Raw genomic sequence first — 27,970 nt, forward strand, 5'->3', positions numbered from 1 at the left:
ACTGCAGTATATTTTTAAAGGCCATCAGATTTGCCATTGACTGTACAAATCATTTTTTTCTCAAATGTATTTTCAGGCTTTGGGTCACATTTCAGCCTTTGGGTCACTTCCAAGTGGTACTGCAAAAGCTAAAAGAATACAAAAAGGAAGCTCAGAGTCTACGTAGAGCACTGCAGAAACATGTCTTGTAGAATTAGTGCATTACAAAAATGGTGAAAATAATACATCATCTTAAAATGCTCCAACATGTATATGGTTCATCATCAAAAATAGGCCTTTTCACTATAGAAGTACTGTAACATCAGATGAGTGGAAAGCTCTGTACATTATGAAATCATGTAAATTACATGAAATGTTACCAGTGTTAACATCTTCCACATAAATTGCTACAGATCAATGTTCTAACACTTTGTTTACATGTGAACTAAGACTGTTGGTGTGAAAATACATTCACAAGGCAGACTGTTTGTGTGCTAATCAGACATAGTACATACCAGTAATATCAGTTGTAAGCTTCATATCATAACACATTTTTCTATCTGTTGACAATATACCATATAATGGAGATACGAAGTCACAGATAGGCACAACAAAAAGACTGTCAATCAAAGCTTTTGGCCAAACAGGTGACAGTGAGAGTGAGAGAGGGGGGAGGGAGGGGGAGATGGGAGGGGGGGCTGTCTAATTCTGATGAAGGCCTGTCTGACAGAAAGCATTGTTTGACAGTCTTTTTGTTGTGTGTGTCTGCAACTCAGCATCTCCACTGTATGGTGAGTAGCGACAATCCTTTTCATAATATTGTCATTAGTCCACCCCAGATTTGCCATTGTTTGTTGTTGATGACATACAGTTTTCTAGGTAGTGGTGTAGTTATAAGCTGCATGGGGACAGGATAGGAAAATTTATTTATAACCAAATAGTGTAGAAACACACATTATCTGTTCAGAAGGTTTCACACTGACTTGGGGACTCATACAGAAAAGTTAAACATCAATAGTACTACTCATTTACACATTCAGAGAGGAAAAGAAGTGATGATCTGTAAAAGTTCAGGAAAAAACTAAGAGTAGAACAGATTTCATGCAGTTTTCTCAGAGATTCCTATTGAAAGCTAAGTTACTTTCTGATAGTGGACCTGCATTGGCTCCTAATTGTCTGAAGAAAAAGATTATGAAAGCTTTACAGAATTCAGTCACAAAATAAAGTCATCTGTCTCACTTCTATCAAAATACTTGTCAAAGTTCATTATATTAACATAAATCTTTCTTCAAATAATAGAAAATCCAGGATGGAATGTAACAATATTATGAGAAGGAAAATTGCTACTCGTCGTATAGCGACTCAGCATCTCCGCTATATGGTGAGCAGCAACTTTCCTTCTCATAAATCTCTTTCCTTCTCTATACAAATGGAAATACATAATTATTCTGACATAAAAATGTTTAGTTTGAACTGTCTACATTATATATCTCACTTATTCTATAAAATGTAAGAGGTTTTAATGTGGAATTCAATCTTGCTCTTGTTAAAGTTTATACTAATGATGTGTTTAATCTAGACAGGATGAAATAGAACAAAGTTAGGCTTTACTTCTAAATTCTTGGAGCGTATCTTTCTAGAGCTGGTCCCTTGTCATTTTTTATAATCTACCTACCTTCATACAGCTGAATTGGGATTAAAGCTGTAATACTATGAGTAACTCTTTATGACTTCTGAGAAAATGTGTTCAAATAAGAGAAAGGGGAAAGGCAACCACTCAGCTATAATGAAGTAATAGGTGGAATATGAAAACATGTAACAGGAAAACGGTTTCAGTCTAGATTTCAAGCTCTTGCTTTTTATCTAGTAAAACTACACGTGTGAATGTGTGCTTCTGCTCGATAAAGAGCAAGAGCTTGAAAGATAGTGTGAATAATGTTTCATGTTATATACTTCCATGCTCCACAGATTGGTCTGCTATAGGTGAGTTGTTGCCTCTCCCTTATTTTATGCATTGTTTCGTCCAGGAATTTTTGTTGTTGTTGTTGTTGTTGCTGTTGCTATTATTAGTATTATTATTAAACATGTTTAAAGCTCTACTAAGGTTGAAATTAAGTGTGATAGTGAAGTTATCTGGTTGCGCATAATAGGTTTAGGTGAAACCAAGGTAATTGTTTAATTTTTTACAGACCAACCGACTTTGCTGTAACAGTTCCAGAGTCATTAAAAGAATATCTATGGTCAGTTGTACATACATACCCAGATTATGCAACACTAGTTGATAGTGACTTCAACATACCGTGTAGAGACTGGTTCATGAATGGATTCATTGCAGGGGGTACAGACAGTCAGTCTTGTGAAGTACTTTTGAACACAGTTTTCCAAAAACTGTCCTGATCAGCAATTCGGCAGGCAACACACATTGGAAGTATCTTGGACCTTGTAGATACAAACAAGCTGGATCTCACCAATGATGTCAGTATAGAGATGGGGATTTGTGATTGTGATATCATAGTGACCATGGTTAGGAAAGTTATTGAATCAGTCAAGACGGCTAGGAGAGTGTTTCTGCTAGAAAGAGCAGATAAGCAGTTATTAGCATCTCAAGTAGACAATGAACTGCAATCATTTAGTTTCAACATGATGAACATAGAGGAATTACAGGCAAAATTCAAACAGATTGTAAATTGTGCTCTGGACAAGTACATGCCTAGTAAGTGAAGAGAGAACAGAAAAGACCTACCATGTTTTAATAACTCTTGGTTCAAAAAAAAGGATGCACAAATGATGACAGGCAAAGATTAGTAGAGATTCATGCAACTGTGAAACGATCTATGCACAAAGCCTACAACAACTACCAATGACATATCTTGGCTAAAGATCTGGCGAAGGGAAAAAAAAATTCTGGCCCTATCTAAAATCGCCGAGTGTTCCAAGGCTTCCATTCAGTCACTTGTTGACCAGTTGGTTTGGCAGTAGAAGGTAGCAAAAGGAAGGCTGAAGCTTTAAATACCACATTTAAGAAATTGTTCAAGCAGGAGAATTGTATAAATGTACCATTGTTGGAGCATTGCACAGAGTTCTGTATGGATGACATAGTAATAAACATCTCTGGTGTAGGGGAAACAACTGAAACATAAGGAATTAAATCACCATGTCCAGATATAATCTCAATTTGGTTTTACAGAGTTCTCTATGTCTTTGGTCCCTTACTTAGTTTGCATTTATCGTGACTCTCTTGACCAGCACAAAGTGCCAAGCGTCTTAAAAAAGGCGCAGGCAACTACAGTATGTAAGAAGGGTAAGAGAATGGACAAACAAATATCCTTAACATCGGTTTGCTGCAGAAGTCTAGAGCATATTCAGAGTTTGACTACCGTATTTACTCGAATTTAAGCCGCACTCGAGTCTAAGCCGCACCTGAAAAATGAGACTCAAAATAAAGGAAAAAAAAAAAATTCCCAAATCTAAGTCGCACCTGAAATTTGAGACTCGAAATTCAAGGGGAGAGAAAAGTTTTAGGCCGCACCTCCAAATCGAAACAAAGTTGGTCCATTGTAATATGAGACACAATTTAGGTCGAATGAATGACGATACAGCTACAGTAGTTTGGTTCGAGTCGTAAGCTTAGCAGTTAAGCTTTACCAGGTAGTCATCGCTATGCGTCAGGCTCTCCGTCCATATTTATACGGGTACCCTTCCTTTTTCACGTGCTTCATCTGGTTTGAATCGATTGCTTATTTTGCTTTGATCTGATAAGTGCCGTTTTCTTTGTTATCGGTGTTTACGTCAGTCACTCTAAGCTGAAAATGCATTACTGTACAGTGTCATGCATTGTTTGTCGCATTCTGATAGTGCGTGTTTACGGCCTCTCGCCGCTCGCGGCATGGCTTGCTTTTGTGCACGCTACCGCTGCTTACAATTAAAAAAAAAGAGAGAGAAATCGTCTCATTAGCGAAACAATGGCAAGAGACTGCTATTTGTTGTTACTTACACTGCTGCTTTCTTTGATAATGATCAACAAGAACCAAATAATAGACTGCGCATGATACAACATGTTCTGAACGAGAGTTAGGCGAAAATTTTTCTCCGTTTGAAAATCTTTGCGCCCGCTTCTTTAGTACATCAAATTCTGCACAGAAATTAGGGTCATCTTAGATTTAAAAATCTAGTCAGTTGCCGTGCTTCATTTCTGACTGTATCACTATTAGGCATAAGAATAATACGAATATAAACATGACACGATACGTATATTCTTCCGCGTTTGCTATTGTCTCACTCAAGTTTCGTAGTTTATTAGGCAGACAGGATTTAAATGAGATAGCAGCAAACACGAAAGAATACATGGCAAAATGTTTATATTCGTATTATTCTTATGGTGAAGAGAATACTGCATGTGATTCACATTTCATCAGGTTCCTATTAGCAACCATCTATTCTCACAGGTAGGAAAAAATTCAGAACGTAGAGTTGGCCATATTGACAAACATCCCAAACAGTCTTGCCAGTCGGATTTTAGTAGTACATTTAAATTGTGCTACAATCAAAGATGAACAATACGGAATTTGTATTTGCTTCATTGGATAATGTATGAAAATGCAGTGGTCGAAACTCGGGGCGGAGAAAAAAAGCTCGTCTTTCACCTTCTTTTTTTTTTTTTTAATTTATTTACTGACGCAGAGGTTTTGGCACCCGTATTTATCTTTGTGCCTACAAGGCATGCCTGTGTAGCGCTACATATATTCGACGGCAGAAGTTAGTTGTGGCGGCACCTACCAACATTTTTCTGAACTTCCGCTTGCTTTGCACTCGATTCTAAGCCATAGGCGGTTTTTTGGATTACAAAAACCGAAAAAAAAAGTGTGGCTTAGATTCGAGTAAATACGGTATAATAAATTTTCTAGTGACTGACAAGCTCATGTCCACAAATCAGCACAATTTTAGAAATCCTTGCTCATTCAAAACCCAGTTTGCTCTGTTTGCACTGATATACTGTGAACCATGGATGAAATGTAACAGGATGATTCCATATTTCTTAGATTTCTGAAAAGCATTTGACATGGTACCCAACTGCAGACTGTTAATGGAGGTACATGCACACAGAATAGTCTCCTAGATATGTGGCTGGCTCGAAGACCTCTTAAGTAATAGAACCCAGTATGTTGTCCTTGATGGGGTGACATCAGGAGTGCCCCGGAAGGTGCGATAGGACCGTTGTTAATTTACATCAATGATCTTGCAGACAGGGTGGGCATCAATATGTGGTTGTTAGCTGATGCTGCTGTGATTCACAGGTGGGTGTATCGAACATAAGTGACTGAACGTTGATACAAGATGACCTAGACACAATTTCTAGTTGGCATGAGGGGAGAACCATGTAATGTTCAGATACAGATTAGTAGTGTCCTGCTAGACACTGTCACATCATTTAAATGATGTTGTTGTTGTTGTTGTTGTGGTCTTCAGTCCAGAGACTGGTTTGATGCAGCTCTCCATGCTGCTCTATCCCTTGTAAGCTTAGTCATCTCCCAGTACCTACTACAACCTACATCCTTCTGAATCTGTTTAGCGTGTTCATCTCTTGGTTTCCCTCTATGATTTTTACCCTCCACGCTGCCCTCCAATACTAAATTGGTGATCCTTTGATGCCTCAGAATATGTCCTACCAACAAATCCTTTCTCTAGTCAAGTTGTGCCCCAAATTTCTCGTCTCCACATTTCTATTCAATACCTCCTCATTAGTTATGTGATCTACCCATCTAATCATCAGCATTCTTCTGCAGCACCACATTTCGGAAGCTTCTATTCTCTTCTTGTCCAAACTATTTATTGTCCACGTTTCACTTCCATACATGGCTACACTCCATACAAATACTTTCAGAAACAACTTCCTGACACTTAAATCAATACTCGATGTCAACAAATTTCTCTTCTTCAGAAACGCTTTTCTTGCCATTGCCAGACTACAACTTATATCTTCTCTACTTCGGCCATCATCAGTTATTTTGTTCTCCAGATAGCAAAACTCATTTACTACTTTAAGCATCTCGTTTCCTAATCTAATTCCCACAGTATCACCTGATTTAATTTGACTACATTCCTTTATCCTCGTTTCGCTTTTGTTGATGTTAATCTTATATCCTCCTTTCAAGACACTGTCCATTCCATTCAGCTGCTCTTCCAGGTCCTTTGCTGTCTCTGACAGAATTACAATGTCATCAGCGAACCTTAAAGTTTTTAGTTCTTCTCCATGGATTTTAATTCCTACTCCGAATTTTTCTTTTATTTCCTTTACTGCTTGCTCAATATACAGATTGAATAACATCGGGGATAGGCTAAAACCGTCTCACTTCCTTCCCAACCACTGGTTCCCTTACATGCCCTTCGACTCTTATAACAGCCACCTGGTTTCTGTACAAATTGTAAATAACCTTTCGCTCCCTGTATTTTACCCCTGCCACGTTCAGAATTTGAAAGAAAGTATTCCAATCAACATTGTCAAAAGCTTTCTCTAAGTCTACAAATGCTAGAAGTGTAGATTTGCCTTCCTTAATCTATCTTCTAATATAAGTCTTAGGGGTCAGTATTGCCTCATATGTTCCAAAATTTTGACAGAATCCAAACTGATCTTCCCTGAGGTTGTCTTCTACCAGTTTTTCCATTCATCTGTAAAGAATTCGTGTTAGTATTTTGCAGCTGTGGCTTATTAAACTGATAGTTCAGTAATTTTTACATCTGTCACCACCTGCTTTCTTTGAGATTGGAATTATGATATTCTTCTTGAAGTCTGAGGGTATGTTGCCTGTCTCATACATCTTGCTCACCAGGTGGTAGGGTTTTGTCAGGGCTAGATCTCCCAAGGCTATCAGTAGTTCTAATGGAATGTTGTCTACTCCTGGGGCCGTGTTTCGACTCAGGTCTTTCAGTGCTCTGTCAAACTCTTCACACAGTATCATATTTCCCATTTCATCTTCTTCTACCTCCTCTTCTGCTTTCCCTTCTTTGCTTAGAACTCGGTTTCCATCTGAGCTCTTGATATTCATGCAAGTGGTTCTTTTTTCTCCAAAGGTCTCATTAATTTTCCTGAAGGCAGTATCTGTCTTACTCCTAGTGATACATGCTTCTACATCCTTACATTTGTCCTCTAGCCATCCCTGCTTAGCCATTTTGCACTTCCTGTTGATCTCATTTTTGAGAAGTTTGTGTTCCTTTTTGCCTGCTTCATTTACTGCATTTTTGTATTTTCTCCTTTCATCAATTAAATTCAATATTTCTTCTGTTACCCAAGGATTTCTATTAGCCCTCGTCTTTTTACCTACTTGATCTTCTGCTGCTTTCACTATTTCATCTCTTAAAGCAACCCATTCTTCTTCTACTGTATTTCTTTCCCTCATTCTTGCCAATTGTTCCCTATGTTCTCCCTGAAACTCTGTACAGCCTCTGGTTCTTTAAATTTATCCAGTTCCCATCTCCTCAAATTCCCACCTTTTTGCAGTTTCTTCAGTTTTAATCTACAGTTCATAACCAGTAGATTGTGGTCAGAATCCACATCTGCCCCTGGAAATGTGTTACAATTTAAAACCTGGTTCCTAAATCTCTGTCTTACCGTTATATAATCTATCTGACAGCTTTTAGTATCTCGAGGCTTCTTCCATGTATGCAACTTCTTTTATGATTCTTGAACCAAGTGTTAGCTATGATTAAGTTATGATGTGTGCAAAATTCTACCAGGTGGCTTCCTCTTTCATTCCTTAACCCCATTCCATATTCACCTATTATGTTTCCTCCTCTTCCTTTTCCTACTATCGAATTTCAGTCGCCCATGACTATTAAATTTTCGTCTCCCTTCACTGTCTGAATCATTTCTTTTATCTCATCATACATTTCATCAATCTCTTCATGATCTGCAGACATAGTTGGCATATAAACTTGTACTACTGTGGTAGGCATGGGCTTCATATCTATCTTGCCCACAATAATGCATTCACTATGCTGTTTGTATGCTCGTGGTCTCGCGGTAGCGTTCTCGCTTCCTGAGTATGGGGTCCTGGGTTCGATTCCCGGTAGATCAGGAATTTTTCCTGCCTCGAGATGACTGGGTGTTGTTGTGTCGTCTTCATCATCATCATTCATCCCCATTACGGTCGGAGGAAGGCAATGAAAAACCACCTCCACTAGGACCATGCCTAGTACGGCAGTGTGGGTCTCCCACATCGTTCCCCTATGCTCTGTCACAGAGTATGGCACAGCATCATCATCATGCTGTTTGTTGTAGCTTACCCGCATTCCTACATTTTTATTCATTATTAAACCTACTCCTGCATTACCCCTATTTGATTTTGTATTTAGAACCCTGTATTCAGCAGACCAGAAGTCTTGTTCATCCTGCCACCAAATTTCACTAATTCCCACTATATATAACTTTAACCTATCCATTTCCCATTTTAAATTTTCTAACCTACCTGCCTGATTAAGGGATCTGACATTCCACGCTCCGATCTGTAGAAATTTTCTTTTCATTTAAATATTTGGCCATAATGTTGCGAAGCGATGTGAAATGGGACAAGCCTGTGAGGATTGTGGTAGGGAAAGCAAATGGTAAACTTCAGTTTATTCAGAGACTTTTAGGAAAGTGTGCTTTGTCTGTAAAGGAGACCATGTATCGGATGCTAGTGCAATCTATTCTTGAGTACTGTTCAAGTATTTGGGATCCACACCAGATCAGATTGAAAGAAGACGCTGAAACAATTCAGAGGTGAACTGCTAGGTTTGTTACTGGTAGATTTGAACAGCGTGCAAGTGTTGCGGATTTAGTTATTTGGTTTGGTAGCTCAAGTGGGAGTCCCTGGAGAGAAGAGGTGGTTCATTTCAAAGAACACCACTAAGAAACTTTAGAGAACCTGCATATGAAGCTGACTGCAGAACAGTCCTATTGTCGCCAATATAAATTTCGTTTAGGGACCATAAAGATAAGATAGGCCTACGAGAAATCACAGCTCATACATAAGCATATATAATATATAATGCACTCCGTCTTCAGGCCACAAGTGGCCCATCGGGACCATCTGACCGCCGTGCCATCCTTGGCTGAGGATGCGGATAGGAGGGGCGTGTGGTCAGCACACCGCTCTCCCGGTCATTATGATGGTTTTCTGTGACCGGAGCCGCTACTATTCGGTCGAGTAGCTCCTCAATTGGCATCACGAGGCTGAGTGCACCCCGAAAAACGGCAACAGCACATGGCGACGCGGATGGTCACCCATCTAAGTGCCGGCCACGCCCGACAGCGCTTAACTTCGGTGATCTGATGGGAACCGTTGTATCCACTGCGGCAAGGCCGTTGCCATATAAGCATATAGACAGTCATTTTTCCTTCATTCTATTTATCTGTGAGTGGAATAGGACAGGAAATGAATAGTTGTGGTACAGGGTACCCTCTGCCATGCATGTGGTATGATGGCTTGCGGAGTGTGTAGGTAGATGTAGATGTAGGTATAAATTTAGTGTCTGTATCTGATACCAAATGACACACACATTGCACATTATACAAGAGAAGAGGGATAACAATATAAAATTGGCCTTAATAAATATGAAATAATTTCAAAAATAATTAAACAATCCGTTTGTAGGTTTATGATTTAATTTGGTGTGTCAAAGATGTTTATTGCACTGCTTTGTCGTGATTAGCAGTCTATTCTTTTCATATTGTTACTATTCCCTCCTAAATTTTCATGATTACATGAGACAGAAGACTTATCAAGTGATTTATTCCCCAGTGATAGTAGATTTGTGTAGAGGCTGTGGTGCATAGGTGGGATGAGCTGTAGTGAGGACACCAGACCCTTTACAGAAGAACTGGACTATTACATAAAAAAAAGAGGAAGCCTTGTGCATTCATCATTCTTCAAACAGGGTAGTACAAAGCTAGCTTTACAAAATTACCTGTCTTCATTTAATGTCTCTTTGACAAACAGCAGCTATTTTGACTGTACATGGCTTTTCTGCATACACCTTATTTTTGTCAATTTACTTTTTTCTTCTCATTGTCTACTTTCCTGCTTCTCTTAATATCCACAGTTCGGTTTTATTGAGAGATAAGAACATAGTCTAATTTCAGACATGGAAAAACAAAGCTCATATTATGAGCTTGATAAACTCGACACTTGGAAATAAAATAAATAAATTCAGTTTTCTATTTTCTCTTCTCGATGTGAAAAAAGTCATCATTTTCAAGATAGCTGAGTGTGCATAGTAGAAAATGGTGACTGACATTTTGTCACTATAAAAAGCTTTGGAAAGGTCTAAGCATACATCAGATACGTTCCCCTGATCATCCAAATTCTCTATTATTTTTGTTACAAATTTTGTCACTGCTGTCTGTGAATCTCCCATTCTGAACTATGTTGTGCTTTAAGGTATTTTTGTTTCTGTATGAACTTTATCATTCTATCTTTAATCACAGCTTCTGCTATTTTAAACAGAAGAGTTGTGATGGTTATGGGTCTGTATTTTCCTGGATCTGCATTATTCTCTCTTTTAAATACTAACAATACCTTGATACTTTCAGCTTATTTTGGAAATACTCCTTTCTTCATTACTAAGTTTATCAAGGGTGCCAGAGGCTTGCAAGACTTCTAGTACAGTGTTTCACCATTTTGCTGATATGCTGTCCAAACCCTGTGTTTTTCAGTGCTGCAATTATTTTTGAAACTTACAGCTCATCTTTAAGGAGTAGGTATAAATTCTAAGCTGCCCATTTGGGTCTTTCCATGCTTTTTGGTACAACTAAGTTTTGTTTTAAATGTTTCTCCACTATAGCTACATAGCACTGATTGAAATTATTAAACACTTGCGGATCTGTCACTTCTTTCACCCCCCCCCCTTTCCCCCCTCTCGTCAGTATTATGTATTTTAAGACGCATGACTCTTTTCTGTTCTCAATTATACAGATCCAGACTGTTTTAGAAGTGTCAGGTGAAGTTTGTTTTTCCAGTTTTTCATGGCTAGCCTTTGCTTCTCTTACCATCATAGTGTACATTTTCTTAAATTACACTATATAAATACTGCAACCACCCACTTATGATGTGTTCCAGTATTTCCTACACTGTAATTTATGAAAATAGCAGTGGTGTTCTCTATCCAAAATGGATAAAATAATTTCTACTTTCTTCATGCACTTGTAAGCATCTTCAATGGCCTAGAAAGAACAATCAGTTCTTTTCTTGCTTTTTAATTACCATGGTGAACCATTTCTTGTTTGATTTACCACAAATAGTTCTGCATACTCTGGGACAAGCTACATTTATGTGGTCTCTTAATATGTAACAAAAGTATCCCAAGCTTTTTTCAACACTATCCTCTATAAACATCATCCCTTTCTTTGGATTTAGCAGCAGTTCTTAGAACATGGTCTATCAAAGTGCTTGACATTTCTGTATTTCTTGTTGTATTTTTTACAGTAAACTGAAAATTGTATGTGCTTGTAACATCATAGAAACTTCTTTCGAAACCACTGTCTTTCAGCATATCTGTATATGTCACCTGCTGGTATTGTAAAACTGTGTTTCTTCATAAGTTTATATTCTAGTACATAAACATCCAGGAAAAAGCTTACAGTGCTTGAGCTTGGTGACCAATACATTCCTACTAAAAATTGTTTTTCCCCAATGAGATTTATTTGTACTGTTGATACTCCAGAGCAAAATTTTTGTGCAGTTTGAGATATGTTGTGGAATGTAATTGATGCAGTATTTCCAACTGCATAGTCATGAAAGCTTTCTTTGTGTTCCAAACATATATTCCAAAGTTCCTTGCTGTGATAAACTAGATTTGTGTTAAGCATTGGTGTGACAAGTGTTTTGTGTAGATCAAATGTAACCAATCATTTGTACTAAATTGTCTTTCATCATCAATACAATTTCTTTCAAGGCATGCTTGACTTGGCTCAGTTTAAATCCGTTTTCCACTGAAAGTTTGTATTTTATGGATGATCCTGTCTGAACTTTGGTTAAAGCAGACATTTAATTAAAATATTCTATTCTATATACACATTATGGTTGCCTCTTCTAAGTTTATAAAATGAAGTTTATGCAGAATTCAATAAATGTTGAAAAAATTAATCCCCTGTAAACAAAAATTGTTACCTTTGTATCTTTCTCCATTTTGAGACAGATAATGTATGAGAAAATGTATGTATGTTGTGGGGATTATCCTGAGTTCAATAATAGTGGACTAACTTCAATCATTCAACATTAATTGAATTTTTCATCAGTGCTTGGCAGAAAGTGATGATAATACTAAAAACGAAAAAAACTTTCTAATGTTCTGCAAGGATATATTTATTTGGACATGAACTGGCTTTTGGCCTCATGAGCCATTTTCATGTGACAACTGAATGTCACAGACAGAAATAAACATGATGTGTGACTTATGCAGATACTATTTGTACATAAGACACAAAAATGTCTCTGTGTTTACACAGGAAATCATTACATTTTCTTTTGTCACATGGAAATAGTTACATTAACTACTGAAAAGTGTAGGAAACAAACTTTTCATGTGGAAATACATTTAGTAACTGATGATGAATAAGATGAATTTATGGTTTGCATCTGTTATAAATAACAAAAACTTAATTCAACAAATGGCGAGAAGGAAACAGAGTTTGATCATTTAATACTAACCTGGCATTCTGTGTCATGTATTGTGTTGATTTTGCATAGGGTCATTGTTCTGCTTTTCTTAGCAGCATTTAAGAATAGTTTTCTGTTAAAATATGATCAGCAAAAGTTCAATCTTTCTTCCTTAATCTCCAGCTTCTCTCATGTCCACATAACCTACTAGCACAGCTCCGCCTGACTGACCAATATACACTTCTTCACATTGCTTGTATGTGATTTTATGCACACCACTCGACGTGAAGGATTGCGATTTGTCTGTACTGTTGAATAAAAAGTTTGATATATGCCATTCGTATTATAAAATGCAGACCTGTAGTTGTGAGACCTTAACTTTTTAGCAAGGCTGTCCAACACGTTGGCAATACATGGGATCTTGCACCACACTTTGTAACTATTGTACTGACTGCTGTTGACCATTGTACAGAAGTGGTGTAATTTTATTCATCTTTTTTTGTAGTAAATTATCAATCAGGGCAGAGCTATAGCAATTGCAGGAAGCAGTATTTGTGAGGTTTGAGAAGCTTCATGTTTGTAATTGTGTGGATGCTGGGTGCTTGCAGGGATTACCATATTTGCAGTTGGGGTTTCTTTTCTGTAAATGCTAAGTGAGTGCCTTCTTATGCTAATATCTACATTAAGATCCATGAGATTTATAGAATAGCCTCCCAGCTCCATTGTAAACTGAATTTTTAAATTTTACTTGTTTAAATATTGTAGTAATGTATCTAATTGTGTGGTGGTACCTGTGTTATAGGAAAGTTATGGTAGAATGTAAATGCTTTCGGATGTTTTAAACCACTCACTGAAAAGCAGAAACCTTGAGTTGTCAGCACGCACTAAAAAAAGAAAGGAAACTTGCTAGCTTTCAGAGTAATCCCTTTAGCATTGATGATTCAGTGCTTCTACTTTTTGATGAGTTGTCTGCTGTGATCCAAAAGTATTTGCTGTTTAGTGGTACAGTGTAGAATGTGGCACATTAACCACATATCTGAACCAATACAAAATTTTGAAATTCAGTGGCTCATTCGGTAAGAAAATGTGTTTATGATTGTCCATGAAAATTTCGGGTAGCGTAGGACTTGGGGGGGAAAACCTCTAGCTAGTTCATCAGACTGACTACTAATTGTTTTGAAACTGGGAGTAATTCTGTTTTACACACATTTAGTATCATCAGGTATGTCATGCAGTTCTTTATTTTGGATTTGTACAAAAAATCTGTTAATATGTTTATACATTCATCAATAGGAGCATTTGTAAATAAGCTAGTGATGAGAAGAGCCATAGATTTTTTTCAATTTTATTTTCAGTGATATAATCTAGCTTTCACTAGTAGGTAACAAGAGGCAGAAAAAGATGACACTACTGTGCTACTGGAACATCATCTTTATGTAATTTAGATAAGCCATATAATCTAGAAACCATAGGACTCATATTAACTAACATATTATGTTGGTTTTATTTATACATTGAAAGCAGCAGTCAGACCTTTTTGTAGAAACTTCGTCATCTAATGCATACTTAAGATCTACTTTTAGCACATCTAGCTGTTTTTTGGAGATTGTGCAAGGTGGAGCATGTATAACACCTTTACTTATCACTTTTAGCCCATCCATAATAATTCATATATTTGACTTGTTTGTGATTAGATCAGCAAACTGTTGATCGTGTACAAGTTTTGTAAACAATTTATCTTTTGTTAACTGCAAAAGTTTTTTTTCCAGGTACATTTTTTGGATAGTTGCATTTGCATCATCGTGCACATTGTGATCAAAACTCACATGTATATGTGACAGTCATAATAAGCATAGCTTTAAATGTGAACTTACATTATCACTGATTCTGTACCAGTTTTGCTTTTCTTCTCTTATCTACGTTGTCTCTCCAGTCTTGTTAGCCTTCATTGACACTGGAGTATTTCACTTTGATTAAACGCTGACGTATTGCGGAGTAACGTTGTGGTGTAAACATTCCCTATTGAACCAAATATGTTGTGTGGCTTTTAGCTTCTGTTAAGACAATGGTTAATTGTACTTTTGTTAGCACACTTTATAATAGTAACTGAATTTTACATCAGTGCTTGGCAGATTGTGGCAAAAATATTAAAAAAGAAAAACACTTCCAAACTTTCTGCAAAATTATAATATAAAAGTGGCATTCCCGTACACCCAGTAGTGTCATCCTTTCTGATCCTTGTTACCTACTAGCAGAAGAGGTAGACTGCATCAAAAATAAAAAAATTGAACCTAAATTTAATATAAAAGTTTCTGTGGTTGTTGTTGATAAAATTAAAGGTATGCAAATTCCACTGGTTCTAAACTAGTATTGTTTGATGTTGCTAGGTTATTTACAAATGTTCACACTGATGAATATATGAATATATTAACAGAACTTTTGCACAAATCCAAAGTAAATACTGCAGAATATGACATAATCGATGCTACTGAAATAAGTGTAAAACAGAACTATGAGGGGCAGTCAAATGAAAACTGAACACCTGCCACAATGGCGCCATGGAATTGTTAGATTCAAAAGTAATCACCACATGCTTTAAGACATTTATCCCACTGGAAGATAAAATGATCAGTTCCTGTTTCATAGAATGCAGTCAGTTGCTGATGGATCCACAACTGCACTTCCTTGTCTGACTGAAACTAACACCCACACGTCTTTTTCCAGACTGCCAAAGATGTGAAAATCCCCCAGTGACAGATCCGGGCTGTACAGAGGATAGTGCAGTGTTACCCAACTAAAGAGCTGAGGTGTAGCCCTTGTCCAATTGATAGTGTGGGGGTGGCCGGTATCGAGCAACAGGATGATTCCCTTAGAGAGCATTCCTGGGCGTTTTGTTTTTATGTGCACACAGTGCCTTCATAGCACTGTGCATTGATTGTGGCTCCATGCTCGAGGAACTTGATGAGCAGAGTGCCCCTACAGTTGAAGGAGATGGTCATCGTGATCTTACCGGACCTTGGACTTCTTCGGCAGGGGAGATTTGGGATGTTTCCACTGTTGGATTTGCCATTTGCCTACAGGCTTGAAATGTTGGCACCACATTTTATCCCATGTGGCACAGTAGATGGTTCAGACTTTACCCAGTTGTGTCCACATTTAGTCCCTCAAGTGATATGACACCATGCGAACTTTATGGTAATGCAAGTGATCTTGGATGACGACTTGCATGGAGCCATGACTAACGCCAACCTGAACACAAATTTCATTCCCGTGATGCATTGGTCTTCCAGGAGAAGGCCATCTATCCACTCCATCATGTCAGGGATAATGGCCCGATGGGCCTGTTGTGGGTACAGATTGTCTCACAATGATGTGTGTTCTTCCTGGAATCTCCTCTGCCACTTATGGACACAATTCAAGTTCATGCAGTTTTCGCCATACACAGCAGACATGTGAAGGAGAATTTTGCACATTCTAGCTCCCTCACCCAACAGAAAAAGGAATGATGTATCTGCTGTTCTTTGCATGCCTCCGTATCAGCACCTGAATGAGCACACTAGACCAGTTTGCCAACAACCAGGGTCATAACATAACAACTGTGTGTACCTGTTATATGGCACTCTGCTGTTACTGTACTACAACAGTGAAAGTATTGAAATGTAACAACAGTGGGACAACCTGCCGTGTGGAATGTATATTGTGGGTTTGTTCAGTTTTCATTTGAATGCCACTGATACTTCCAAACAAGTACTCTATTAGTCTGATGGCCCAACTGTGGGTTCACCTTTTAGTTGTATGCTATCTGAAATGTTCATGAACAGTTATGAACAAATTTTAGTACATAAAGAGCCACTGAACTGAGAAATTATATACTGGTTCATGTATGAGTATGCTGTGCTGTGTTTGTGTACTAGTACCACTACACAATCAGAGACATTACAACAACATTTAAACATGCAACTAAGAAAATTCGCTTTAGAATGGAACTGGGAAGCTCTTTTATATATTTCTTGGGTCTTAATGCAGTATAACCTCATTAGTGTGAACTCGCTTAAGACAAACTTGTGGTTAAAACGAAAAAAATACGTTAGTTTTTATAGGAAGTTTTATTGGTTAACATGACTTTTGGTTAAGGTCAATTACAAACTCTTTTTCTGTGCATAGCGTGATTAAATTACATTGTAACATAAATTTCTGATGCTTTTAAGTTGCAAATTTTTTTTCCAAAATGAATGCAAGAAATGTAACTAAAAAGCTGACTACATGTTATTGACTTGTTTCTAACAAATTGTTGGTTGGCAGCTGCGATTATCAGCCCAATAATTAGATGTATGGTACATTTAAAACTTCAATAATGTGTGCATTAACATTTAGAAATGTATTTGATCCCAGGTGTTCCTTTAGTCATAGCCAAATTGAGTTAGAATACTGAATACAATCCTACAAATGGCTGCATGCAAAGTATGGCAGAGAGGAAACAGACAACTCTAATTGTACTGGTAAAGTTTAAGATGCAGATGAAGTGGGCTTTGGTACAAAGATAGCAGCAATTGCAGAGCAGTTTGGAATTCACAAATCAGCTTTATCTCTGATAAATAAGACATGAGAAAAAATCATTAATGATGCTGGATCAGGTTCCACAGACAAATTTCAATGACTTCATAGTACTAAGTATGAAGACATTGAGATGTTACTGTTAGAATGCTTCAATCATGTGTGGGCATCTAACATACCTTTAAATGGACTTGTGATTCAGTCAGAAACAAATGAGTTTGCCAAAAATACAGGCATTGAAGACTTTGGTGTTTTCTGGTTGGTTGTATTGATTCCAAAAGACACATTCAATTTCATTTGTACAAATTTGTGGTGAATGAAATAAAGTTGATAGAGAAAGTGCGAATGGCTGGCTGCACGAATTCGACCAAGTGAGGGAAAAGTATGTCTCATGTGATATGTTCAGTATAGATAAAACTGGACTTTTCTGCAAACTTTATCTACATTGCATCCTGGAGATAGAAGGTGTTAAGTGTCACGGAGGAGCATGCAGCAAACAATGTGTAACAGTTGTCCTTGTATGTAATGCAGATGGCAGTGAGAAGTTTCATCCCTGGGTTATAGGTAAGTCTGAGAAACTGAGTTGTTTTAGTAACACAAATATATATGCTTTACCTTGAATCTAATCTCGCCATAAGAAAGGTTGGATGAGCAGCACACCATTTTGCAAGTGGTTGCTCAGAACAGACATGTTCCTCTTACATTGGACAGTTACACTGCCCCTTAGATACAGGATCTGAATCAGACTAACATAAAGGTTCCATTTTTTCCACCCACTGTGACAAGCCACCTTCAGCTATTGGACCAAGGTATCATTTCTTTCGTGAAGAGATCGTATCACAAGCAGTGTGTAAGAGTTGCAATTCATGCTGTTGAAAACAATACTGCAACCTCTAATCAGAATCCACTTGACATAGTAAAAGCCATCGCAGCAGCCTGGAACTTCATGTTGCCATATCAAATACAGAAGTGCTTTAACAGAGCCTGGAGACTTAGCAATGCTGAAGATGTCCATGAGTTGGACAATGTCACTTCACCTGACGAATTCATTAGTGCAGATGACAGTGTTACCTTATTTGCTTCTGTGGAATCTGATGTTCCAAAAGATGTGACTGAGGTGCAAGAAAAAGGATGAGGAGGAGGAGGAGGAGGAGGAGGAGGAGGAGGGGAGGAGGAGGAGAAAGACAGATATCATTCCACCTACCCTTCAGGATATGTTTACAGCTTTGGACTGTTTAGAATGATTTGTTTCAACATCTGACATCGCTGCTGGTTTATGGGTGCTAGAGTTACAGTTGGTTGTGACTATTTTCCTTCCCGTGAATGTCGGCAAACTGTGGCTGAATTTTTTCCAAGAAAATATAATTTCTGAGTACTTATACCTTTACAGTCAGTTTATAGTGTCATTAATGTAAAGTGGTTGATGCAGCAATGGATTATGCCTGTACTACTGTACATGTATATGTATTAAAATATACATATTAAAAACTGTGATTTTTACCTAAAATGAATTTATTTAACATGAACTCTTGATTTTTCGGTCCCTTTGGATTTGTTTTAATGAGGTTATAATTTGTAGATACTAGCACTTAAAGAAAACAACATTGCTACAGATACAGTAATCCCAGCAAGCACCCAGCATCCACACAGATGCAAATGTGCAGCTTTCCATTTGACAGTGCATCACCTCATATCTGTTCCATTATCTAAATCAGCCCTTCAGACAGAACTTCAGACCATCACATGCATTGCTTCATGCAATGGGTATTTTATAGTGCAAACAACATGTATCAGACTTTTTATTCAGTAGTAAAGACAAATTGCAGCCCTTGGAACAGAGTGGTGTGCATAAAATCACATACAAGCAGTGTGAAAAAGTATATATTGGTCATTTGAGGTAGAGCTGTTTCAGTTAGGTAATATGAATGTGAGAGAAGCTGGAGATTAAGCAAGAAAGATTGAATTTTTGCTGATAATCTTTTAACAGAAAACTGTAAATTCATCTTATTTCTCATTGGTTGTTAAATGTACACTCCTGGAAATGGAAAACAGAACACATTGACACCGGTGTGTCAGACCCACCATACTTGCTCCGGACACTGCGAGAGGGCTGTACAAGCAATGATCACACGCACGGCACAGCGGACACACCAGGAACCGCGGTGTTGGCCGTCGAATGGCGCTAGCTGCGCAGCATTTGTGCACCGCCGCCGTCAGTGTCAGCCAGTTTGCCGTGGCATACGGAGCTCCATCGCAGTCTTTAACACTGGTAGCATGCCGCGACAGCGTGGACGTGAACCGTATGTGCAGTTGACGGACTTTGAGCGAGGGCGTATAGTGGGCATGCGGGAGGCCGGGTGGACGTACCGCCGAATTGCTCAACACGTGGTGCGTGAGGTCTCCACAGTACATCGATGTTGTCGCCAGTGGTCGGCGGAAGGTGCACGTGCCCGTCGACCTGGGACCGGACCGCAGCGACGCACGGATGCACGCCAAGACCGTAGGATCCTACGCAGTGCCGTAGGGGACCGCACCGCCACTTCCCAGCAAATTAGGGACACTGTTGCTCCTGGGGTATCGGCGAGGACCATTCGCAACCGTCTCCATGAAGCTGGGCTACGGTCCCGCACACCGTTAGGCCGTCTTCCGCTCACGCCCCAACATCGTGCAGCCCGCCTCCAGTGGTGTCGCGACAGGCGTGAATGGAGGGACGAATGGAGACGTGTCGTCTTCAGCGATGAGAGTCGCTTCTGCCTTGGTGCCAATGATGGTCGTATGCGTGTTTGGCGCCGTGCAGGTGAGCGCCACAATCAGGACTGCATACGACCGAGGCACACAGGGCCAACACCCGGCATCATGGTGTGGGGAGCGATCTCCTACACTGGTCGTACACCACTGGTGATCGTCGAGGGGACACTGAATAGTGCACGGTACATCCAAACCGTCATCGAACCCATCGTTCTACCATTCCTAGACCGGCAAGGGAACTTGCTGTTCCAACAGAACAATGCACGTCCGCATGTATCCCGTGCCACCCAACGTGCTCTAGAAGGTGTAAGTCAACTACCCTGGCCAGCAAGATCTCCGGATCTGTCCCCCATTGAGCATGTTTGGGACTGGATGAAGCGTCGTCTCACGCGGTCTGCACGTCCAGCACGAACGCTGGTCCAACTGAGGCGCCAAGTTGGAAATGGCATGGCAAGCCGTTCCACAGGACTACATCCAGCATCTCTACGATCGTCTCCATGGGAGAATAGCAGCCTGCATTGCTGCGAAAGGTGGATATACACTGTACTAGTGCCGACATTGTGCATGCTCTGTTGCCTGTGTCTATGTGCCTGTGGTTCTGTCAGTGTGATCATGTGATGTATCTGACCCCAGGAATGTGTCAATAAAGTTTCCCCATCCTGGGACAATGAATTCACGGTGTTCTTATTTCAATTTCCAGGAGTGTATTTTCTACATGAAAACTTTGTTTCCCCAGCCTCCCTTTTTAGTTAATGAAATTATTTCTATGTGTGAAAACAAAATGTAAACCCACTGTCATTTTTTTTATCTTCTGTACAAATAATATCAATGTAAGTAGCACGTCATGTTTATTTGTGTCTGTAACATTCAGTTGTCACTTGAAAATGGCCAGCAAGCCAAAAGCTGTTTCATGATAGAATAAATAGATTCTGCTGTTTATTAGAAAGTGTTTTCCATTTTTAATATTGCAATTTTTTTAGAAATAAGTTATTGCTTTCATTTTGGTAAAATAAAATGTATACCCTTCACTTTCTCTACATTGAGGGCAGTAATTTATGAATTGAGTCATTAAAGTTGTTTCAAAGATGTTCACTTCTAGTTATACAGTAGCTGTTATATTGTTCATGTGTAGTTACGAAACGTTGGCATTTCAGAAGAACATTATTCCTGTTTTGTCAGAAGCAATTTAATCTTTCAGGGTATATTTACATTTCAGTCAGCATCAATAGTTTGGTAAACTATAGCTTATCTCCATCTGCTAAGAGATGCAATGTAGTAGTCAAGCAATAAATTTTTATTTACTAAAGCTTGGAAACCAATCAACTGAAAAACATAAGTCAATACAAACAATACTTATAAAAATCAGAGAGTAAATCAGATTGTCCGTGCGCTCATCACAGAATAATGCTGTGTTTCATTGTACATTCACAGATGCTCTTCTGGCAACTCCCACACAGTGTCATCCAACCTTGGTCTTCTGACAATCTAAGCGTGTTTTTGCCCAACTACGGCAGTCCTTCATTATGTCTGTCAGTCATCAGTTTGACACTGTCATTTATTCCCAGATGAGCCAGCCCATGGATGCTGTCAGATAATTTCCATCACAATTTCTTAGGTACAAAAGTCTCAGTTTTCCCTGTGATACATCGCATCACAAACGTTCACCAGTAGGTTGTATTTGCCGCAGACATAACCCAGATTACTGTCACAGTGGAATTTGGCAAGTTGTTGGTCTGTCTCTTGTGCAGCAGCTAGCTCCTTGTAGTCAATAGCCTGAGAGATAGATTCCAACCAAGACAGGAAATCTGCCTCGACATTCTCAGCTCCTTTTATATGCTGCAGGTCAGTCGTGAATTGGGTGATGAATTCAAGTTGTCTGAATTGTCGTGGTGAGCAACGATCCTTGTTCCTACTGAAGGCGAAAGTAATCAGCTTGTGGTGTGTGAAAACGGTGAATGGCCTGGCTTCCACTCATGGCCAGAAATGTCTGACGGCTTCATAAATTGCCAGCAATTCCCTATCATAATCACTCAATTTCACTTGTGATGATGTAAGCTTATGAGAGCAGCAGCCCAAGGGCTGCCAGTGGCCTTCGACTTGTGGTGTAGAGCTGCGCCAATGTCTTGCTGGCTAGCATCCACAACTACTGCCAGTCGCATCTGAGCAACTGGGCGTGTCAACGTGATTGCCTGATGTAGACATACCTTGGTCTTATCGAATGCCATCAAAGTATCTGGTGTCCATTGCAAAGATCGTTTGCCTACTGCATCCTTGCTGGCTGGTGCTGATCTCAAAGGTGCCTGGATGGCCGCCACATTAGGCAGATGATGTCTATAGAAATCAACTGCTCCAAGGAACTGGCGTAGTTGATGATAATCAATGGGGTGAGCCATCTCTTTGATAATGGCAAGTTTATCTTGCAGTGGGCTGACGCCGGCTGCTGTCATTGAGTATCCCAAGAATGGCACCTGACTGCGCCAAAGTAAACACTTTGATTCATTGACCGAAATGCATCAGTGCACTGGTAAACAGTCTTTAGATGCAGTTCGTGCAATTTCTCAGATGCTGAAAAGACAAGGATATCACTGAGGTATCCGAAGCATTATGGTAAACCTCTTAGTACTTAGTCGACAAACCATTTCCAAGTGTGTGCCGCATTTACAAACCAAATGGCATACGGAGGTATTTGAATAAGCCAAATGGTGTTGTGACAGCTGTCTTCGGTATATCAGAAGGCGCTACCGGTATCTGGTGATAAACTTTCTGGTAATCAATGACACTAAAAATGGTCGTGCCTGCCAGTGTGTGCATAAAATCCTTAATATGTGGTATCGTGTAGTGATAGGGTATGGTATAGGTATTGAGTGCTCAGTAGTCTCCACATGGTCTCCAGGTCCCATCTTTCTTCTTTACTAGATGAAGTGATGATGACCACAGCCTGTTGGCTCTACGGACGACTCCTGAGTGCAAGAGTTCTTTGAATTCTGCCTTCGCTGCAGCGAAACGATCAGGAGCTAACTAGCGCATGTGCTCAGGTACTGGTTGACTGGGTGTAGTCCTGATGTGATGGACCGTGTTGTGCTTAACTGTCTGTGCACATGGCAAGGATTTGAATTTTGCTATGTGTGGCGTCACTTCCTGTCTGTCATCGAACGTAGGCAGAGAACCTCATCCTAGGATGCTTTTAATGCTTTGTTTACCCTGGCAGATGGTCCACATACTGACCTCTACTTGAGCTGCGTAATGAAAGAAAAATTTGCACCCAATATTGTGTCTGAAATATTGGCAACCACAAAAGTCCATGGTAAACGATCTTGCAAACCGAAGTCTACATGTATCTGGCTTTTTCCATAAGTCATTATTGAAGTCTGATTTGCTGCTGTGAGCTTTGATTGAGAGGGAGGAAGCTTCACATTGCAACTTCTAACAGGTGATGCACTGACGTCCGAGCCTGAGTCAATTAGATAAGGGCGGCCAGATTTAGCGCCTGTGACAAAAAATCGGTGGGACAGCGAAGCTAAAGAAGAAAAGTTACTCACCAGTAGTTTCGCGTCTATGCTCTCACCTTGCAGTGGTGGGTGCTGGTGCTGGTGCTGGTGCTCGAACTCGCAACTGGCGGCGCCTATCGCCGGCCGCTGTGGCCATTTGGGTGAGTGCAAGGTGATGTGCATCGCATCGCCTTATTTCCAAATCAATGGTGGTACCAGTAGATATGTTCCTTAGACATGATGTCATCTTCTTTGCTCTTCTTGTATTCAGCTGCTTTGCCTCCCGTTGTTGTTGTGGTCTTCAGTCCTGAGACTGGTTTGATGCAGCTCTCCATGCTACTCTATCCTGTGCAAGCTTCTTCATCTCCCAGTACCTACTGCAACCTACATCTTTCTGAATCTGTTTAGTGTATTCATTTCTTGGTCTCCCCCTACGATTTTTACCCTCCACGCTGCCCTCCAATACTAAATTGGTGATCCCTTGATGCCTCAGAACATGTCCTACCAACCGATCCCTTCTTCTGGTCAAGTTGTGCCAAAAACTTCTCTTCTCCCCAATCCTATTCAATACTTCCTCATTAGTTATGTGATCTACCCATCTAATCTTCAGCATTCTTCTGTAGCACCACATTTCGAAAGCTTCTATTCTCTTCTTGTCCAAACTATTTACCGTCCACGTTTCACTTCCATACATGGCTACACTCCATACAAATACTTTCAGAAATGACTTCCTGACACTTAAATCTATACTCGATGTTAACAAATTTCTCTTCTTCAGAAACGCTTTCCTTGCCATTGCCAGTCTACATTTTATATCCTCTCTACTTCGACCATCATCAGTTATTTTGCTCCCCAAATAGCAAAACTCCTTTACTACTTTAAGTGTCTCATTTCCTAATCTAATACCCTCAACATCACCCGACTTAATTCGACTACATTCCATTAGCCTCGTTTTGCTTTTGTTGATGTTCATCTTATATCCTCCCTTCAAGACACTATCCATTCCGTTCAACTGCTCTTCCAAGTCCTTTGCTGTCTCTGACAGAATTACAATGTCATCGGCGAACCTCAACGTTTTTATTTCTTCCCCATGGATTTTAATACCTACTCCAAATTTTTCTTTTGTTTCCTTTACTGCTTGCTCAATACACAAATTGAATAGCATCGGGGAGAGGCTACAACCCTGTCTTACTCCATTCCCAATCACTGCTTCTCTTTCATGCCCCTCGACTCTTATAACTGCCATCTGGTTTCTATACAAATTGTAAATAGCCTTTCGCTCCCTGTATTTTACCCCTGCCACCTTTAGAATTTGAAAGAGAGTATTCCAGTCAACATTGTCAAAAGCTTTCTCTAAGTCTACAAATGCTAGGAACGTAGGTTTGCCTTTCCTTAATCTTTCTTCTAAGATAAGTCGTAAGGTCAGTATTGCCTCACGTGTTCCAGTATTTCTACGGAATCCAAACTGATCTTCCCCGAGGTCAGCTTCTACTAGTTTTTCCATTCGTCTGTAAAGAATTCGTGTTAGTATTTTGCAGCTGTGGCTTATTAAACTGATTGTTCGGTAATTTTCACATCTGTCCACACCTGCTTTCTTTGGGATTGGAATTATTATATTTTTCTTGAAGTCTGAGGGTATTTCGCCTGTTTCATTCATCTTGCTCACCAGATGGTAGAGTTTTGTCAGGACTGGCTCTCCCAAGGCCGTCAGTAGTTCCAATGGAATGTTGTCTACTCCGGGGGCCTTGTTTCGACTCAGGTCTTTCAGTGCTCTGTCAAACTCTTCACGCAGTATCGTATCTCCCATTTCATCTTCATCTACATCCTCTTCCATTTCCATAATATTGTCCTCAAGTGCATCGCCCTTGTATAGACCCTCTATATACTCCTTCCACCTTTCTGCTTTCCCTTCTTTGCTTAGAACTGGGTTTCCATCTGAGCTCTTGATGTTCATGCAAGTGGTTCTCTTATCTCCAAAGGTCTCTTCAATTTTCCTGTAGGCAGTATCTATCTTACCCCTAGTGAGATAAGCCTCCACATCCTTACATTTGTCCTCTAGCCATGCCTGCTTAGCCATTTTGCACTTCCTGTCGATCTCATTTTTGAGACGTTTGTATTCCTTTTTGCCTGCTTCATTTACTGCATTTTTATATTTTCTCCTTTCATCAATTAAATTCAATATTTCTTCTGTTACCCAAGGATTTCTACTAGCCCTCTTCTTTTTACCTACTTGATCCTCTGCTGCCTTCACTACTTCATCCCTCAAAGCTACCCATTCTTCTTCTACTGTATTTCTTTCCCCCATTCCTGTCAATTGTTCCCTTATGCTCTCTCTGAAACTCTCTACAACCTCTGGTTCTTTCAGTTTATCCAGGTCCCATCTCCTTAAATTCCCACCTTTTTGCAGTTTCTTCAGTTTTAATCTACAGGTCATAACCAATAAATTGTGGTCAGAGTCCACATCTGCCCCTGGAAATGTCTTACAATTTAAAACCTGGTTCCTAAATCTCTGTCTTACCATTATATAATCTATCTGATACCGTTTAGTATCTCCAGGGTTCTTCCATGTATACAACGTCGATAACTGTCGCCGCAAGTCGTCAATGTGATTTCATAGTTCGTCCAATTGTCGAGTAACGTCCATTTGTTGGCATTGTTGTATCGCTGTAGCTTCCTGAACGTTTGTAGGTACTGCTGCATTTGAACGTCACAGATGACGTATGTCCTGCATGTAATGAAGCATAGACCTTGTCGGCTAGTGAGAGCAACGATGAAATATTGCGTGTGTCATAAAGCATCACAGCTGTTCTTTACTGCCTCTGGCAACTGTACGCGCCATACATGTTGCAGTGTCATATCTGGCCACTCGCTGTCGTTGACTGAGCATCACAGGTGCCACCAAAATTCTGAAGGTGACATGTCTCCTCTCTTTTCACCCTGTAGTGCTTGTTGGATACGTTATTCCACTGGCCGACGTAATTGCTCAAAAAGCAACTGTTTACAATGTGTATACTTCTGCGTAGTGGGTGGGTGGAGTATTATATCTGCACTGATAGTTGCTGCTTTACTTTTGAGCACATTAACAATGATCATAAATTTGGTATCTTCATTTACAGTGCTGTGGTGTGCTGGGAAGTCAATTAGAGCATTGCAAGCCATAATTCCAGTTTATCAGGAATGATCTGCAGTGAGTGTATCTTGATCTTGTTAGTGTCATCACCAAGCGGCTGTTCCTTGGTGCAATAGAAAAGTTTAAAACAGCATTTTACTGGTTTTCAATGTTGCATCGTAAATATTCTATGTGTTTCAACAAAGCATCGTGCTGTATGTGTTGTGCGGACGCGCTGACTCTGCAGTAGACAATACCGAACGGTGCTGCATTTGTTCTTCTAAAACTGAATTCAGTAGACGGGGTCACCACTTTGGTCACCTACAGCTTATCTCCATCTGCTGAAGAGATACAATGTAGTAGTCAAACCATAACATTTTATTTACTAAAGCTTGAACACCAATGAACCGAAAAACATAAGTCAATACAAAGAATTCTTATAAAAATCAGAGAGTAAAGCAGATTGTCTGTGCACTCGTCACCACAGAATGATGTTGTTTTTCATTGTGCATTCACAGATGTTCTTCTGACAACTCCCCCAATAGAAAATACCAGCATGTGACATGATTGGACGATGATGCCAATTAACACTATTTTGTATAACAGAGTTAATTTGCAGTATTTTTGCACTTCGATTGAATCAACAACTTGTTGTTTACCGCAATTGTATGCCAATTTTTTCCATTTTTTATTTCCATTCTTTTGTTTTATTTCCATTCTTTTGTTTTATTTCCATTCTTTTGTTTTATTTTCCATTCTTTTGTTTTATTTTCCATTCTTTTGTTTTATTTTCCATTCTTTTTTTTTACTTTCCATTCTTTTTTTTTTACTTTCCATTCTTTTTTTTTACTTTCCATTCTTTTTTTTTACTTTCCATTCTTTTTTTTACTTTCCATTCTTTTTTTTACTTTCCATTCTTTTTTTTTACTTTCCATTCTTTTTTTTTACTTTCCATTCTTTTTTCCATTTTTTAAAAATTTTCCATTCTTTTTTTTACTTTACATTCTTTTTTTACCTTCCATTCTTTTTTTCCATTCTTTTTTTTTAATTTTCCATTCCTTTTTTATTTCCATTTTTGCTGTCTGACAATGTAAGTAACAATGTTTTGTTGTGTAATCATTAGTATTATCCTTCTTGTTTCAGGTGTTCTACTACTCAACAGACTTGTTTAAAAACTCAGGACTTACTGAGGAAAGTGCCAAATTCGCTACAATTGGCATTGGTGCCATTATGGTGGGCATGACACTTGTTTCTATACCACTCATGGACCGCACCGGTCGGCGCACACTTCATCTGTATGGCCTGGGAGGAATGTTCATTTTCTCCATATTCATCACCATTTCATTTCTAATAAAGGTTTGTTATGCAATCTCAGTTTTCACAGTTCAGTTACTTGCATATATTTATGATCCTTGACTAATATAGCAGGATCTTTGTAAGTAGTGAAGTAAGTAACCTAA

At 39.3% G+C, this 27,970-nt stretch overlaps 1 protein-coding gene and 1 pseudogene across 9 annotated transcripts in view; one reads left to right on the plus strand and one right to left on the minus strand.

The window, feature by feature from the left end:
- Positions 1–27,970, plus strand: part of LOC126188976 (glucose transporter type 1) — a 1,320,264-nt gene that overhangs the window by 1,143,185 nt on the left and 149,109 nt on the right. For all 9 annotated transcript variants that reach the window (XM_049930753.1, XM_049930752.1, XM_049930756.1 and 6 more), the window contains one exon: positions 27,654–27,866. In XM_049930753.1, the coding sequence (XP_049786710.1) occupies positions 27,654–27,866 (213 nt within the window). The remainder of the gene's footprint in view (positions 1–27,653; positions 27,867–27,970) is intronic.
- Positions 9,207–9,324, minus strand: LOC126189869 (5S ribosomal RNA; annotated as a pseudogene).

Source organism: Schistocerca cancellata, chromosome 5, assembly GCF_023864275.1.
Source record: "Schistocerca cancellata isolate TAMUIC-IGC-003103 chromosome 5, iqSchCanc2.1, whole genome shotgun sequence".
NCBI lineage: Eukaryota > Metazoa > Arthropoda > Insecta > Orthoptera > Acrididae > Schistocerca > Schistocerca cancellata.